Raw genomic sequence first — 18,419 nt, 5'->3', positions numbered from 1 at the left:
CCTTTGAAACCTTTAAATATCAACAATAACACTGCGTGTAGTAAATGTGTGAACTTATTTGTGGACAATAGTGTCCTCGTTGTCAGACAAAACGGTCACGGATGGTCACTTGAACCTTCAATGGTCACTTCATAGCACAGCTGTTGAACAGCCGTTTTGACTGTCAGTGATTAGCCAAGGGGTACGGGATGATTTTAATGAGCTGCACGTGATGTCTTGATATTGGCTTTAAAAAGGCCAGTGCAAAATGGGCATTTTGACCGAAAAATTTGACCATTTTGACCATTTTGACCAACTTCAAAAAGACCGAAAACGCAAAATAAACTTACCACTTGTTTGAAATGTAATAAAATTGTAACAGTTCAAAATAAAACAAACCAACAATTGCTAATTGAAACATTGGCATTTTATTGATGACATGTCAAGTTTTTGACCAAGATACACCATCTCATCAGTTTGTTCTACAGTACAGAACAGCACAGGGTGCAATGTCAGTCCCCTTTCAATAGCGTGTGTGGCCACCATTGTTTTGGATACAGGCAGTGCATCATCGGCGTATACTGCCTACCAGTCTTTGGATGGATTGCTGCTGGATTCTGTCCCACTCAGTCCTCAATGTCTGAAGAAGCTCTGCCCTTGTCCTGGCCCTGCCAACTACGCGTCTCCCAAGCTCATCCCACAGGTGCTCTATGGGATTCAGGTCAGGGGAGAGCGCAGGCCACTGCATGGTGTTGATGTTCTCGCCTTGGAGAAATGCAGTGGTAAAGCGAGCAGCATGGGGACGAGCGTTGTCATGCTGAAAGGTTCTCAGTTCTGGGTGGTCTAGCAGGAATGGCAGCAGATGAGGTCGCGGGATGTTATCCACATACCGCTGGGCGTTGAGATTCCCATCCACAACCACCAGTGGCGTCCTGTACCGGCCTGATATGGCGGCCCACACCATCACACTTGGGCCACCCCACCTGTTGGCTTGACGCACGCAACAATCGGCATATCGCTCGCCAGTTCTTCTCCAGACACGCTCACGCCCATCAGGACTGTCCACACAGAACCTTGACTCATCGCTGAAAGCGACCTCGTTCCACTGCGCCAAGGTCCACCGCTGATGCTGCTGGCACCATCTCTGTCGGTTGCGGCGATGGGCAGCCGTCATCACGGGGCCTCTGTATGGTCTTCTGGCAGTCAGGCCATAGTCATGCAGTCGTCTTCGTGCAGTGTCATTGGAGATCCGTGGGTTTGCACGCCCCGGAGTTTCTGTCGCAGTGCGGGATGCTGGACGGAATCGATCCCGCAGGTGACTTCGGAGCATCTGCCTGTCCTGCCTTGCAGTGGTGACTCTTGGCCTCCCTGATCGAGGTCTGTCATCTGCAGAGTTGTGGAGGGTGTCTCTGTCCACCAGGGCCGATATCGTCTGGTGTGAACAGCCATGGCGACGTGCCACCTCACGGTAGCTCAGTCCGCCTTGCAGCATACCCAGGGCACGCTGCCGTTGATCCCTTGACAATCGTGGCATGTTGATTGAAATGCCCATTTTGCACTGGCTTTTAAAGCCAATATCAAGACATCACGTGCAGCTCATTAAAATCATCCCGTACCCCTTGGCTAATCACTGACAGTCAAAACGGCTGTTCAAAAGCTGTGCTATGAAGTGACCATTGAAGTTTCAAGTGACCATCCGTGACCGTTTTGTCTGACAGTGAGGACACTATTGTCCACAAATAAGTTCACACATTTACTACATGCAGTGTTATTGTTGATATTTAAAGGTTTCAAAGGTGGTAAGTTTCTTTTGCGTTTTCGGTCTTTTTGAAGTTGGTCAAAATGGTCAAATTTTTTGGTCAAAATGCCCATTTTGCACTGGCCTTTTTAAAGCCAATATCAAGACATCACGTGCAGCTCATTAAAATTATCCCGTACCCCTTGGCTAATCACTGACAGTCAAAACGGCTGTTCAACAGCTGTGCTATGAAGTGACCATTGAAGGTTCAAGTGACCATCCGTGACCGTTTTGTCTGACAGTGAGGACACTATTGTCCACAAATAAGTTCACACATTTACTACACGCAGTGTTATTGTTGATATTTAAAGGTTTCAAAGGTGGTAAGTTTCTTTTGCGTTTCAGTATATATTCCTGTGATTGATTTTGATTAAATGTGATTCTGTATTGTGATTTTCTGATCTACTCTGAGATAGAAAACGTAAACTGTTCACCAGGAGGAGGTATTCTCTCTACTGAGTGCCGTTCTAGTTTTCGGGAGCGATTGTGGTAGCGGTCTGTGGCCTATGCACTGCCCAAATAAAGGGATGAGAAATTTGTGTAATAAATGAACGTTTTTGTATATAATATTGGTTTTACCCCGAGTTTTCAAGGCTGAATAATGTGAAAATACAGAAGTGTCGCCTGTGATTTTGATTGGCTTTTCTACAAGTGTTGCAATAAAACGCAAGTGAAATTTCAAAACCTCTAAATGACTATTTCTTATAATTATCCCACCGTGCTCGTTCATGTTTCTTTCTCCATTCCTGGGTAGTAAATAGGTCCATTCATATTGATCGGTCACGCAGGTACAGTGTGGCCTTTGTGAAAGTCTTCAATAACCGTATTCTATTGAAGGGCTGGTGCTCCTGTTTCCCATCTTTCCCCCATTGAAGATGTGGAATCAAAGGCTATTCGTATAATTGGAAACCTTCTCAGGTGTAGGTTTTTGCTCACTGTAGGTTGATTGGTGACCTTGCACACTGACCTGATGAAGGTCTTACTCCTCATGACCTCTCAACTTTCTGCTCAGCACCTGTCCCTCCAAGGTCACACATGTTCTACCAGAAACCTTTTCCTTGTTACACTCCCAATTTCTAAACCTAATAATAACCTTCATTGATTCCTTCCATTTTCTCTTTCCGGTGGAACTGTCTTCCTGAGTCTGCTGTCTTGAGATCTTTCCTCCACGATTTCAAATCTATCCATTACCACATCATTGTCTTTCCTGTTTCTTATCAGGTTGATATACATATATATATATATATATATATATATATATATATATATATATATATATATATATATATATATATATATATATATATATATATATATATATATATGCAGTTATGCTTGTTGCAGTAACTGATGTATCTTTCAAAGAACCCAAACTCGTCAGGCATTGTCATTGACGTTCTGAATCTGCCATCTGTCCTGTTGTCCTTGATGGGATTGAAGATTGAATAGGTCTACCATTAAATAATTTAGAACACTATATTTGCTGGTACCAAGTGATCTATATGTAGTACATCAAAGTCACGTGATCAAAATTGTTGTTTGTAACACCTGCATCCCACTTTATAAGTGATAATTGCGTGTGCATAAGTTATAGTCCATTTATGATTGTATTTTTTTGGTTTGTTGTTTACCAGGGTTCCCTCTCTACGAGCTGGGAACAGATGGGGGCAGTGAGTGGACGTTTGTCATCCAGACAGCCAGTGAGTGACTCAAACGTATGCCCCAAAGACACAAAAAGTTAAATATCAAAAACTCAGAGTAACCAGATCTGATACTTACCTCCGTCACTGAAGGTGGACGGTGGCTGTTTTCACCAGTTTGTCTGTTTTTTACCTGCGAAAATCGAACATTGTTCAAGTTCAAGTATATTGTTTGGTCGTGTGTGTTATTCTATCTGTCTGTCTGTTTGTCTCCTTGTTTGTATGTATGTCAACTGCCTACAGGTTACAATTTCAAACCAATCTTCACGAAACTTCACCAAAAAGTAGAGTTGGTCATAAGGAAGAAGCCTATTGATTTTGAGGTCAAAAGGTCAACATCGGCCAAAGGTCAACAAATTTGTCTAATTTCTAAAATCCTCAATTTTCATCCGCTTGATTTGAAAGTTGAAGAGGATTTTCATATTTGGTCATTGAATTCAACTACCAATTATTTTTGAGGTCAACATTGGGTAAAAGGTTAACGTAGGCCAAAGGTCAACAACATCGGTGCACTTTACAAAATCCTCAATTTTCATCCGAATTACTTGAAATTTGAATAGGATTTGCATATTTGGTCATTGAATTCAGCCACCAATTATTTTTGAGTTAAAATTTGTTTTAGAGACTTTGTAAGTATCGTGCTCTGCACAACGTCTTTGTTTGTTGGCTGTTTGTTTGTCTGTGAACAGGATATCTCAAAAAGTAATGGATGGATTTGGATGAAACTGAGTGGACAGGTTGGTATGTGATGACTAATTGATTTGATGTTGGTGAAGAACTGGATCCGGATACTAAAATTTTTCAGGTGATTCGTCACCATTGAGAAATAGGGCCAAAAACAATATATGGCATGATATTTAAAACACTTGTGGACGGATTATGACAAAACTTGGTGGATTAGTTGGGTCGGTGACGAGCAAGCCGATTAGATTTGGGTTCTGGTCCAGATCCAGATCCGTCCTATCAGTGGGATACGAAACGTAAACTGTTCGCTCTTCAGCATGGCAGAGATATCCGCTCTACCAAGTGCCATTCTCGTTAAATTCTTATTTTTACATCCTCCTAACATGTGACCTCAATCTTTTCCTTTTAGGCCTTATGTGTATCACTTTGATCTCGAACAGTCAGATTGTTTGCATCAGCCTGTTTAACATTCCCATCGGAACCCATCACCCATGATATCCAGATCCGGCCTATGACATCCAGAACCCATGATATCCAGAACAATTTATCAGTTTTCTACTAATGTCCTTGTAATTCGTGTAAAAGTACACTGAAGTTTCATAATGTCTTTGTCTGACAAGTAATGGATGTACAAGCTCTACCGTGAATTATATCACAGTAGTAAGAAAATAAATAAATGAAAACTCGATTTCAATCCAGTTGATTTCGACATTCATCGCAATTATTTCCTCTTCAATCCAAACAGAACATCCAATCGGTGCCAAAGCAACCCCTGGTTCTCAGAAGAGGTAAGTAACTCGGGTTCTATTAAGCTACAGTCATTAATTTGTGTGGAACAAGTGGCTGCTGGTTTGCATCATTTGTCTCCTTTTCTATCCTTTCTTTGCTCATCTCTTCTGACCTTGTATATTCTTTCGTCCTTTACCCTGGGCATCGCCTCATCCCTCCCCTTTCCCTGCTTTATCCTTTAATCTCTCTTCATCATTGTTTTTTCTCTAGAGTCAAATGGTGAGGTTGTTACCATACAAGCAAGGGCTCCATTCCTTCCAAAACCAGGATCATCTCTGCTTTGTGCTGGTAAGAAAATTGAGAAAGACGGTATAGCAAATGGATGATGTATAATATGTGGAATCTCCAACTTAATGAGGTAGCAAGGCACAGGTCGAGTCCCATAACAGCAAATTCTTCACGGCTAATGCTAAGCTGGTTAAATAAGAATAATGAAAAATAAACAAAATCAAAAGATGGATTGTGGGAAACATTGCAGAATGCGTGGAGCAACCTCCTCCCAATGGAATTTCTCCAGAAATTGCAGAAAGCATTCCAAAACAGATATCTGTTGTTTTGCATGAAAAAGGTGATCATGCCATATATTGAAATTTCTTGCATTAATGTTATAAAACAAAATTAATTTCTGTTTCTTTAATAAAATATGATTATTATAACACCCTTTATTTATCAAAATATGCCAAGGTGACAATAAAAAATGTTTATTTTCTTAGGGGCCAAAGACTTCTGCATCGGACTATAAATACAGCGCCTTCAGAAAGTATTCACACCCCTTGACTTTTTCACATTTTGTTGTGTTACAGCCTAAATTATAAATGGATTAAATATAAAAAAAATTGTCACTGATCTACACAAAATATCCCATAATGACAAAGTGAAAACATGTTTTCAGAAATATTTACAAATTTCTTGAAAATGAAATACAGAAATATCTAATTTACACAAGTATTCAGCACCCTTAGTCAATACTTCGTAGAAGCGCCTTTGGCAGCGATTACAGCTTTGCGTCTTCTTGAGTGCAGTGTGTCTGTATCAGCTTTGCGCATCTGGATTTGGGGAGTTTCTCCCATTCTTTCTTGCAGATTTGTCCAAGCTGTGTCAAGTTGGATGGGGAGCGTCGGTGAACAGCAATCTTCAAGCCTTTCCCCAGATTCTCAATGGGATTCAAGTTTGGGCTTTGGCTGGGCCATTCAAGGACTTTCACGTTCTTATTCTGAAGCTATTCTAGTGTTGCTTTGGCTGTATGCTTGGGTCATTGTCCTGTTGGAACGTAAATATTCACCGCAGTCTGAGGTCTTTTGCACTCTGAAGCAGGTTCTCCTCAAGGATTTGCCTGCATTTGGCTCCATTTATTGTTCCCTCTGTCCTTACAAGTCTCCCAGTCCCTTCCGCTGAAAGGGCATCCCCATAACATGATGCTGTCATCACCATGCTTCATGGGAGGGATGGTGTTAGATGGGTGATGATCTGTGCTCGGTTTCCACCAGACGTAGCTATTTGCATTCAGGCCAAAGAGTTCAATATTTGTCTCATCAAACCACACAATCTTTAGCCTCATGCTCTGAGTCTTTCATGTGCCTTTTTACAAACTTCAGGCGTGCTGTCATATGACTTTTCCTCAGGAGTGGCTTCCATCTTGTTACTCTCCCGTAAAGCCTAGATTCATAAAGTGCTGCAGAGAGTATTGTCCTTCCGGCAGGTTCTCCCATCTCAGCTAAGGAACTCTGTAATTCTGTCAGAGTGGTCATTGGGTTCTTGGTCACCTCACTGATCAAGGTCCTTTCTTGCCCGGTTGCTCAGTTTAGTCGGATGGCCAGGTCTAGTAAGAGTCTAGTTAGTTCCATATTATTTCGATTTCCTAATGATGGAGCTCACTGTGATCTTGGGAACTTTCAACACTCTAGAAATGGTTTTAAACCCTTCCCCAGATCTATGCCTCTTCCCAATTCTATCTCGGAGTTCTACGGACAATCCTTGGACATCATGGTAGATTTTCTGCTGTGACATGCACTGTCAACTGTGGGACCTTATGCAGAAAGGTGTGTTTCTTTCTAAATCATGTCCAATAAATATAATTTTACATGAAATCGCACATTCCCACTGGGCTCGAGACTTTTCCCAACCGGTGGATAGGTTGCGGTTCACCCAATATGCCCTGGTCCCCTCTTTCGCCAGATCTCACCCCGTGCAATTTCTTTTGTGGGGCTTTCTTAAGGGAAAGGTTTATGCAACTCAAACAGTGGGCATTCAAGACCTGATAGAGTGCATTCAAAAGCAGCCTTTGGAGAAATTATGGTCGTAAAGCGACAGAAAATAGTCTTGGCGTATCGCAAAAGGATGCACACACTGTTTGAAAATCACGTCAAAATTCATAACTATGCACATACACTTCTGACCCTCCTGAAACCTCTCACCCTCCTGAATGGAGAAGGTGGATCAGACTCATCGGCAACGGTTGCTGGAGTGAGATGTGCATGGAAGAAGTTTCGGGAACTGAGTGGCGTGCTGATGAGGAGAGTGTCGTTGAAGCTGAAGGGAAAGGTGTATGCTGCATGTGTGAGAAGTGTTATGATTTAAGGGAGCGAGACATGGGTAATGAACGTAGAGAAGCAACGAAGGCTGGAAAGGGTGGAAATGCGAATGGTTCGACGGATGTGCGGAGTATCGTTGAGAGAGAGGAAGACAAATGATGAATTGTGAAAGATGATGGGAATAGAGCCTGTGATTGATGCTGTGAAGAGAAACAGGTTGAGATGGTTTGGTCATGTGTTGAGGAAGGATGAAAGTGACTGGTTGAGAAGAGTGATGGAAATGAATGTAGAAGGAAGTAGAGGACGGGGAAGACCGAGAAAGACTTGGCTAAAGATGGTGGAAGAAGAAATGCGGGCAAGGGGGTTAACAAGGGGAGATGCAGAAAATTGGGCATAATGGAGAAGATTGTCATGGGGACCGCAAGGCTAACCCCCGCTCTAGCAGGGAAAATGGTCTTAAAATGCCTGTTGTGTTTTTTTTGTTGTACATACTCTTCTGACTTCAATACATTTTTTACCACAAAAACCTTGAAATATGTACACATATCCTGTAAATATTTTGTTTGATTTTGTTTCTTAGTAACATAACTACAGGTCTTCAAAACTGGAATAGATAATTGGCCACATTTTTTACCACAAAAACCTTGAAATATGTACACATATCCTGTAAATATTTTGTTTGATTTTGTTTCTTCGTAACATAACTACAGGTGTTCAAAACTGGAATAGATAATTGGCCCATAACTGGCCAATAACTGTATATGAAAGAGGCATTCAACTTGCTTATTGTTTCAAAGTTTAAAAACCGTTTCGTTGATAAAATTTTTCATTTGGCAAACTCTTCCTTTCGGCATACAGACTTTTCTCATGTGGAACTTCGACTTCTCGCTCACCTATCTGAGGACCCAGCACTCTTAAGAGTTTTTGAGGATTCATGCGCTGGAGATATTTTTGTCAGCCTTGCAGCCAAGTGGTAGGAAATGGTCTGAGAATTCTGTCGTTGCGGCTTTTAAATATTAACCTCTCCAGCCATGATGCAGGTTGGAGTATGTTGTTGTAGTGCTTTGTATTTTCACTACCGTGTGGATGGAGGTTGGGGAAGCAGGAATTGGAAGTGACACCGGCAGAGAGAGAAAGAGGCAAACGTATTGTCTATTCAATCATATATGGGGTCGGTGAGTGTTTTCCTTTCACTTTCTCGGTCAATTTGTATCTGCTTCTCCCCTCAGTCCCCATTGCATATTCCATATAATTTGTGTGGCAGGGTGTGAGAGGTTGTCTCGAGTATTGGGAGTGACACGTAAAGAAGCTTGCGATGTGATGACCGCATTCGGAAAAAGATTCCAAGGCCTTACTGCGTTCACTCGGCGCATCAACCATTGCTGCCGAAACACAGGTAACCTGTGCTGACATCTGTTCAGCATTTTTCTGTTGATAAGAAATAATGTCGTTTACTCCAAAAATACAATTTAATAATGCTTCAATCTCTGGAATGGTGACCCGAATTGCATGATTGTCTTATGGTGTTTGTACACATTGCTCTTAGGCTACGCCATCTCTCTGTTGGGGCGGAAGCGATGGCTGCCTCAAATCAACTCCCCCAGCTTTCGGCTGCGCACACAGGCTGAGCGCCAGGCTGTGAACTTCACTGTGCAAGGTTTGGGATCCAAGTATCGATGAGTAATCTTTTCACATGCAGCAAATGGTGACCTTTTTAGTTATAAAAACTTGTACTGCAACGTTTTATCCGCATATTAGTGCCTTTTTTTTTTCTTTTTTTTTTGTATACAAGATCGAGGCTCGTGAAAGAGCTAACATTAATCACACAAAAAGACAAACCGACACACAAAACACACAAAAAACACACACACACAAACACACACAAAAAAACAAGGGGAGCGGCAGACAAGATGGGGAGAGAGGGGGTAGGACACAAACACAACATTTGAGAGCAGGGACATCGGGAGGACTTGGGGGGAGGTGGGAGAGGAATAAAACATATGAACACTGCAAGGACTCTGGGGTGAATTACCGGGGGTAGAAAAGATCAAGGTTTTCAATGGGGGAAGATAAGAGATGGTGGTGAACAGCTGTTTTAAAGACCTGGAGGGAGGAGTGGGATTGAAGGGAGTGGGGGAGTTTGTTCCAGAGGCGGGAGAAAAGGGGAATGAAAGAGTGAAGGTGAGCAGAGAGCCTAGACTTTGGCAGTTTAACCATAAGAGGGTTGCAGGCAGATCTTGTGCGACCTGAAGGAATATTGGGGGGACAGAGCACAGAGAGAGCTGGGGGAGCAAGGCCGGAGAGGAGTCGGTAGAAGACAGAAAGACCACCAACCTGCCTGCGGTGAGTGAGTGAAAGGCCCTCGGAGTTGACTACATCGCAGGAGATTCCAATGATTCTGAAAGCTTTGGCCTCAACAGCGTGAAGCCGAGCAAGGTGTGAGGCAGGAGTGTGTGAGGCAGGCAGGAGCCTTGATTTGCAAAGTACAAGTAATGATCAGTTTAAGTCGTATCGGTTTACATTTTATCGTTTTAACGTCGTTGGCAAATGGGAGACATCATCAGTTTAAGTCGTGTCGGTTTACATTTTATCGTTTTAACGTCGTTGGCAAATGGGAGACATTATCAGTTTAAGTCGTATCGGTTTACATTTTATCGTTTTAACGTCGTTGGCAAATGGGAGACATTATCAGTTTAAGTCGTATCGGTTTTCCTTTTTATCGTTTTAACGTCGTTGGCAAATGGGAGACATTATCAGTTTAAGTCGTATCGGTTTACATTTTATCGTTTTAACCTCATTGGCAAATGGGAGACATTACCAGTTTAAGTCGTATTGGTTTACATTTTATCGTTTTAACATCGTTGGCAAATGGGAGACATTATCAGTTTAAGTCATATCGGTTTACATTTTATCGTTTTAACGTCGTTGGCAAATGGGAGATGTTATCAGTTTAAGTCGTATCGGTTTACATTTTATCGATTTATCGTCATTGGCAAATGGGAGACATTATCAGTTTAAGTCGTATCGGTTTACATTTTATCGTTTTAACGTCGTTGGCAAATGGGAGACATTATCACTTTAAGTCGTATCAGTTTACATTTTATCGTTTTAACGTCTTTGGCAAATGGGAGACATTATCAGTTTAAGTCGTATTGGTTTACATTTTATCGTTTTAACGTCATTGGCAAATGGGAGACATTTTCAGCTTAAGTCGTATCGGTTTACATTTTATCGTTTTAACGTCATTGGCAAATGGGAGACATTATCAGTTTAAGTCGTATCTTGTTTACATTTTATCGTTTTATCGTCGTTGGCAAATGGGAGACATTATCAGTTTAAGTCGTATCTTGTTTACATTTTATCGTTTTATCGTCGTTGGCAAATGGGAGACATTATCAGTTTAAGTCGTATCGGTTTACATTTTATCGATTTATCGTCGTTGGCAAATGGGAGACATTATCAGTTAAATCGTATCGGTTTACATTTTATCGTTTTAACGTCGTTGGCAAATGGGAGACATTATCAGTTTAAGTCATATCTTGTTTACATTTTATCGTTTTAATGTCGTTGGCAAATTGGAGACATTATCAGTTTAAGTCGTATTGGTTTACATTTTATCGTTTTAACGTCGTTGGCAAATGGGAGACATTATCAGTTTAAGTCGTATCTTGTTTACATTTTATCGTTTTAACGTCGTTGGCGAATAGGAGACATTATCAGTTTAAGTCGTATCGGTTTACATTTTATCGTTTTAACGTCGTTGGCAAATGGGAGACATTATCAGTTTAAGTCGTATCGGTTTACATTTTATCGTTTTAACGTCGTTGGCAAATGGGAGACATTATCAGTTTAAGTCGTATCGGTTTGCATTTTATCGTTTTAACGTCGTTGGAAAATGGGAGACATTATCAGTTTAAGTCGTATCGGTTTACATTTTATCGTTTTAACGTCGTTGGCAAATGGGAGACATTATCAGTTTAAGTCGTATCTTGTTTACATTTTATCGTTTTAACGTCGTTGGCAAATGGGAGACATTATCAGTTTAAGTCGTATCGTTTTACATTTTATTGTTTCATTGTCGTTGGCAAATGGGAGACATTATCAGTTTAAGTCGTATCGGTTTACATTTTATCGTTTTAACGTCGTTGGCAAATGGGAGACATTATCAGTTTAAGTCGTATCGGTTTACATTTTATCGTTTTAACGTCTTTGGCAAATGGGAGACATTGTCAGTTTAAGTCGTATCTTGTTTACATTTGATCGTTTTAACGTCGTTGGCAAATGGGAAACATTATCAGTTTAAGTCGTTGACAAATAATATATTATGAGAATATGGAGCAATAATTAATAATCTTTTGCAGAGAAAAGCCTCAATGGCCCCACCGCAGCACGTCATTTGCGAGACAAACCGTTTTTTAATCGCTTCCATGTTTCTTTATTTATTTATCACTAGGTGAGTCACCCGTTCTACGCCTGTGAAATTCTGAGTATGTGGGGGTGAGGGATGTGGGAGGGATTGTGGGAGAGGGAGGAGAGGAGGAGGAGGAGGAGGGTCGGTCTGTGGGAGTAGAAAGTGGAAGGGGGGTGGGGGAATACCTGGTTGCACAGGTGAACCTGAGTTTGGGGTTGAGGATGGGAAGGGTGGGGTTGTGGGAAGCTTGCAGGTGTTGGGGTGAGGGAAAGTGAAAGTGCAAAACCATCCTGGAGGAATGGTCACACTTGATGCCAATTGAGAGCTCTGTGGGTCAGATGGTGTGGCCTGTAAATCAGAACACACACACACACACACACACACACACACACACACACACCGAGATAATATGAGTTGTCATAGCATGTATCGCATCAGTCTGCCACCCATCATGTATGGAGAATACAGTGCAGAGGGAAATTCTGCCATTTTTGCTCATGTAATAAATAGATGGTATGGTGTTTTACCGACAGGTTTTCAGAGAAAATAAATTAACTTTCACCCTTAAAATCATGTGAATTTTTCATCATTTCATTTTCATCAAAAAGCATGTGAATAAGAAATTGAAATATCAGCTGATTTTTTTTTTTTCCGGATCCCTTTCTAACATTTGTTACAAGTAGAGCAACCTGCTTTATGATGCTTTAAAAGGCGGTGTATAATCAAAAATACTGTCTGATTGGGCGATATATTACTGTTATATGAATAAAATGGAAATGTCGGAAAAAAAAAGTATTGAACAAGTACAGATGCATTCAAAGTACACCGCCCCCATGCCAAATAATTAAATATCCTCCAGCATGGCATTGCCGGGGCGCCTCCGGCGCCCGGCAATACCGCCATGCGGCTCACAGAGACTGTATTCGGAGGGAGAGCTGCGCAATAATTGATTGATTAATTGCATAAATAAAATCAAGAAAAGATTATCATAAAATATTTTCTGAATCAATTGGCTAATAGCATAACTAAACCTTCGTCCGAAACCTTCGTGCTTCGTCCGAAGATGTATCTTTTAGAAATTTAATAAAATAAGGCATTAATGCAAAAAATTAAATAATTAATTGATTAATCAATAAATAATGAATCGATTAAGTGATTAATCAATAAATAAAAAATATCCTTTGTAGCCACATCACTTGGTCACTGTCCAAATATTAGCTTCCCAGCTCAAAAGGTGCCTGAGATATTGGTTAAATGCGAAAGAAAATAAATGAATGATTAATAATGAAAATAAATAAATAATAATCATTAAAAAAATAAATTATTAATCAATTCGGTCACAGAACACATAAACCACCATCCTTTTCATCAGAATCTGTAATTGTTTTTTTAATTTTTTTTAGTAATTAATCGAATAATTAAATAATTAATCGATTAATTGATTAATCAATAAATCAAAATTATCCTTGACAGCCACATCACTTGGTCACTCATGTGCAAATATTAGTCTCCGAGATCAAAAGGTGCCTGAGATATTGGCCAAATGAGAAAGAAAATAAATAAATGTTTAATAATGAAAATAAATAAATAATAATCATTAAAAAATTAAATTATTAATCAATTCGGTCATAGAACACATAAACCACCACCATTTCATCAGAATCTGTAACTTTAAAAAAAAAAAAATTCGTCATTAATCGAATAATTAAATAATTAATCGATTAATTGATTAATTGATTAATTAATAAATCAAAAATAGCCTTTGCAGCCAAATCACCTGGTCATTGGCATGTCCAAATATCAGCTTCCTCACTCAAAAGGTGCCTGAGTTAATGGTCAGAAGAGAAAGGAAATTTGATTAATTAAATAAGTACTTAATTAATCGCTAATAATTAAATAACTCCTCAATTAATTGATTAATCAAAAAACAAAAAATAACGTTTTTGACAAAGGACTTGCTCACTATTGTGCCGAAATTTCAGCTTCCTAGCTCAAAGGATGGCTGAGATATCGCCCGGACAAACAAACAAACAAACAAACAAGGAAACAAGACAAGTATAGATACATTCAAAGTACACCGCCCCCTTGCCAAATAATTAAATATCCTACAGCGCGGCATTGCCGGGGCGCCTCCGGCGCCTGGCAATACCGCAGTGCAGCTCATAGAGGCTGCATTGGGAGGGAGAGGTGTATGCTAATTGATCAATTAATTGTATAATTAAAATCAATAAAAGATCATCACAAAATATTTTCTTAATCAATTGGCTAATAGCATAACTAAACCACTTGTGCTTCATCCGAAGATGTATCTTTTAGAAATGTAATTAAATAAGTCATTAATAATAAATTAAATAATTAATTGATTAATCAATAAATAATTAATCAATTAATCAATAAATAATTAATCGATTAAATGATTAATGAAATCAAAAATATCCTTGATAGCCACTTCACTTGGTCACTGTCATGTCCAAATATTAGCTTCCCAGCTCAAAAGGTGCCTGAGATATTGGCCAAATGAGAAAGAAAATAAATAAATGATTAATAATGAAAATAAATAAATAATAATCATTAAAAAATTAAATTATTAATCAATTCGGTCACAGAACACATAAACCACCACCATTTCATCAGAATCTGCAACTGATTTATTTTTATTTTTTTTTGTAATTAATCAAATAATTAAATAATTAATCGATTCATTGATTAATCAATAAATCAAAAATATCCTCGATAGCCACATCACTTGGTCACTCATGTCCAAATATTAGCTTCCGAGCTCAAAAGGTGCCTGAGATATTGGCCAAATGAGAAAGAAAATAAATAAATGATTAATAATGAAAATAAATAAATAAAAATCATTAAAAAATTAAATTATTAATCAATTCGGTCAGAGAACACATAAACCACCACCAATTCATCAGAATGTCTAACTTAAAAAAAAAAAAATTTCACTGATTAATCGAATAATTAAATAATTAATCGATTAATTGATTAATTGATTAATTAATAAATCAAAAATAGCCTTTGCAGCCAAAGGACCTGGTCATTGGCATGTCCAAATATCAGCTTCCTAACTCAAAAGGTGCCTGAGTTAATGGTCAGAAGAGAAAGGAAATTTGATTAATTAAATAAGTACTTAATTAATCGCTAATTATTAAATAACTCCTCAATTAGTTGATTAATCAAAAAACAAAAAATAACATGTTTGACAAAGGATTTCCTCACTGTTGTGCCGAAGTTTCAGCTTCCTAGCTCAAAGGATGGCTGAGATATCGCCCGGACAAACAAACAAACAAACAAGAAAGCAAGACAAGTTCAGATACATTCAAAGTACACCACCCCCATGCCAAATAATTAAATATCCTGCAGCGCGGCATTGCCAGGGCGCCTCAGGTGCCTGGCAATACCGCAGTGCAGCTCATAGACTGCATTGGGAGGGAGAGGTGTGCAAGAATTGATTGATTAATTGTATAATTAAAATCAATAAAAGATTATCACAAAATATTTTCTTAATCAATTGGCTAATCGCATAACTAAACCACTAGTGCTTCATCCGAAGATGTATCTTTTAGAAATTTAATTATATAAGTCATTAATAAAAAATTAAATAATTAATTGATGAATCAATAAATAATTAATTGACTAAATGATTAATCAATAAATCAAAAATATCCTTGATAGCCACATCACTTGGTCACTGTCATGTCCAAATATTAGCTTCCCAGCTCAAAAGGTGCCTGAGATATTGGCCAAATGAGAAAGAAAATAAATAAATGATTAATAATGAAAATAAATAAATAATAATCATTAAAAAATTAAATTATTAATCAATTCGGTCATATAACACATAAACCACCACCATTTCATCAGAATGTGCAACTTTAAAAAGAAAATTCTTTTTCGTCACTAATCGAATAATTAAATAATTAATCGATTAATTGATTAATTGATTAATCAATAAATCAAAAATATCCTTGATAGCCACCACTTGGTCACTCATGTCCAAATATTAGCTTCCGAGCTCAAAAGGTGCTTGAGATATTAGCCAAATGAGAAAGAAAATAAATAAATGATTAATAATGAAAATAAATAAATAATAGTCATTAAAAAATTAAATTATTAATCAATTCGGTCATAGAACACATAATCCACCACCATTTCATCAGAATCTGTAACTAAAAAAAAAAATTTTTTTTGTCATTAATCAAATAATTAAATAATTAATCGATTAATTGATAAATTAATAAATCAAAAATAGCATTTGCAGCCAAATGACCTGGTCATTGGCATGTCCAAATATCAGCTTCCTAACTCAAAAGGTGCCTGAGTTAATGGTCAGAAGAGAAAGGAAATTTGATTAATTAAATAAGTACTTAATTAATCGCTAATAATTAAATAACTCCTCAATTAATTGATTAATCAAAAAACAAAAAATAATGTTTTTGACAAAGGACTTGCTCACTATTGTGCCGAAATTTCAGCTTCCTAGCTCAAAGGATGGCTGAAATATCGCATGGACAAACAAACAAACAAACAAACAAACAAGAAAACAAACAACCAAAGTGAAAACTGAGTACTCCCTTTCAGCGTGCATCATTGCCGAGCCCCCTTCGGTGCCCGGCAATGACGTTATGCAGTGCCTGGGGATGGCATAGGAAAGGTGCGATGTACAATATAGCAAGCGTTTGCTGAATCTAATCAGTATGAGAAATGAGATTGATTGAGACTCACCATTATCACAAGTGAAGAAGAAGATTTAGGAGGAAGAGTTTTTGTTTTAATGTAAATTTAAACCGGGTAAACTATCCCCACCTTACTCAATTATATCATACTGTTTGCAGATTGACTAGCATCTGATTGATAAAATAATTGATGGCGAGCATACGTCTGGCGTATAAATCCCCTATAAATTGGACTATTGTTGAAGGAGCAGACGGACGGATGCTTGGACGCAGGCACGCGGAGACCGAGCTCCTTTTATATTACAGATTGAGCTTCAGTGTGTCTGTCCAAGCCATAACATTTTTACCATTTGAGCTTTTGGCATAAAATCTTCATCAAACCTCTTTTGAGAATATGGGGAACACAAATTAATAAGATGTACAAATTTTTTTAACTGTCGTTTTCATCAAGTTTACTACTGGGGTTTGGGAGGTGTAAGAGCAGTACACGCAGTGAGAAATGGAATTCTTAATGTACAGCACGACTTTGCTGCCAGGACGGGGTCCATTTCAATCAAACCTGAGGAGCAATAGCCAGGGAGTGAAACTAAAGAGTCAGGAATATCCTGTGGGAGGAAGGATTCTGTTAAACAGATGTCCAGTTTATTGGCAGCTGCCTGGATTGAGAGATCTGTCAACTCAGTGCGGAGACCTCAGATGTTTGAGGTCCACACATTTATGGTCCAGGCATTTGACATTTCCACAGGGACAAAACTGGTACAGAAGAAATGTTTCCTGATTTGTTTGCAGTTGAGCACCACTGAGCCACCTTTAGAGGCCATTTTTTCCCTGCAGAGTGGGGGTTGGCCTTTTTTGGGCACCCTGGTCCCCTTTTTGAAGCAATGTTTTTCGGCCGGATGCCCTTCCTGCCGCCAACCCTGTTAGTCACCTCTTGCGACACACAGGGAATTACCAGTGAACTGGTACTCAATTTGCCGACCTCGGAAGGATGACAGGCTGAGTCAACCCCCCTGGCGTTAATTCAGCGATTGACCAGGATTCGAACCCAGGATCCTCAGATCCCAAGCTGGCACCCTAACCGATAAGCCAACATCAGGCTTAGTTGAGCCTCACTAACAACATATAAAGAGTCCCAGTCCAGGGAAACTTGGGAAAGTTGTAAAAATGCGTTTTATTCCTTTTCCCCCCATTTGAGGCCTTATTGGCCAATGCTGAATGCATAATGTGGTCACATCTCAGCCATTGGTGTGGATAGAAACCTCATTTTAGTGTCCATCATTAGATTAGATTTTATCATAAGTCATGTTGAAGACATTTTTGTCATCAAATTATAAATTGTATGATATTTCCTAACTATTGCAGAGAGAAACAAGAAAAAGAGCAATCAGAGATTGCAAACCCTCACCAGGATGTATTTTCAGTGGTTTTTAAGGCTTTTGTGTTAAAACAAATATTGTGGCCGAACCACTTGACCGATGACGTCATCATTATATTTTTTTCTCCACCAGTTTATGCCGAGATGGCGCTCAAGAAATTTCATGCTCATTGGATGAAGTTTTGTACTTGTCGAATTATGACGTCATAATGGAGGCACCTATGACATCATCATTAACATATTTTATTCCCCATGGAGAGTTCTTTACAATGTGCCATGTCTCCATTTTTTCTATTCAGCGCTTTCGGAGATATAGAGGTGCAAAGTTTTTCGGTTTTTCCAAGATGGTGGCCGAACCACGTGACATATGACGTCATAATTATCATTAAAAATTGTACAGGTGGAGTTGCACCTATGGTGAAAATTTCCTGTCAATCGGACCAATGGTTGCAGAGAAAATCAGATTT

The 18,419-nt window shown here is 39.0% G+C and overlaps 1 protein-coding gene across 1 annotated transcript in view; it reads left to right on the top strand.

Annotated features, from left to right (window-relative positions):
- POLN (DNA polymerase nu) overlaps positions 1–18,419 on the top strand; it is a 94,621-nt gene that overhangs the window by 57,851 nt on the left and 18,351 nt on the right. The window contains exons 14-20 of the mRNA XM_068099144.2: positions 3,412–3,477; positions 4,907–4,949; positions 5,161–5,238; positions 8,340–8,454; positions 8,574–8,656; positions 8,746–8,877; positions 9,028–9,138. Coding sequence (XP_067955245.2) covers positions 3,412–3,477; positions 4,907–4,949; positions 5,161–5,238; positions 8,340–8,454; positions 8,574–8,656; positions 8,746–8,877; positions 9,028–9,138 — 628 coding nt within the window. The remainder of the gene's footprint in view (positions 1–3,411; positions 3,478–4,906; positions 4,950–5,160; positions 5,239–8,339; positions 8,455–8,573; positions 8,657–8,745; positions 8,878–9,027; positions 9,139–18,419) is intronic.

Source organism: Myxine glutinosa, chromosome 1, assembly GCF_964187855.1.
Source record: "Myxine glutinosa chromosome 1, kmMyxGlut1.1, whole genome shotgun sequence".
Classification (NCBI taxonomy): Eukaryota; Metazoa; Chordata; class Myxini; order Myxiniformes; family Myxinidae; genus Myxine; species Myxine glutinosa.
Note: the sequence above shows the minus strand (reverse complement) of the source record. Positions and strands in the feature narration are given on the sequence as shown.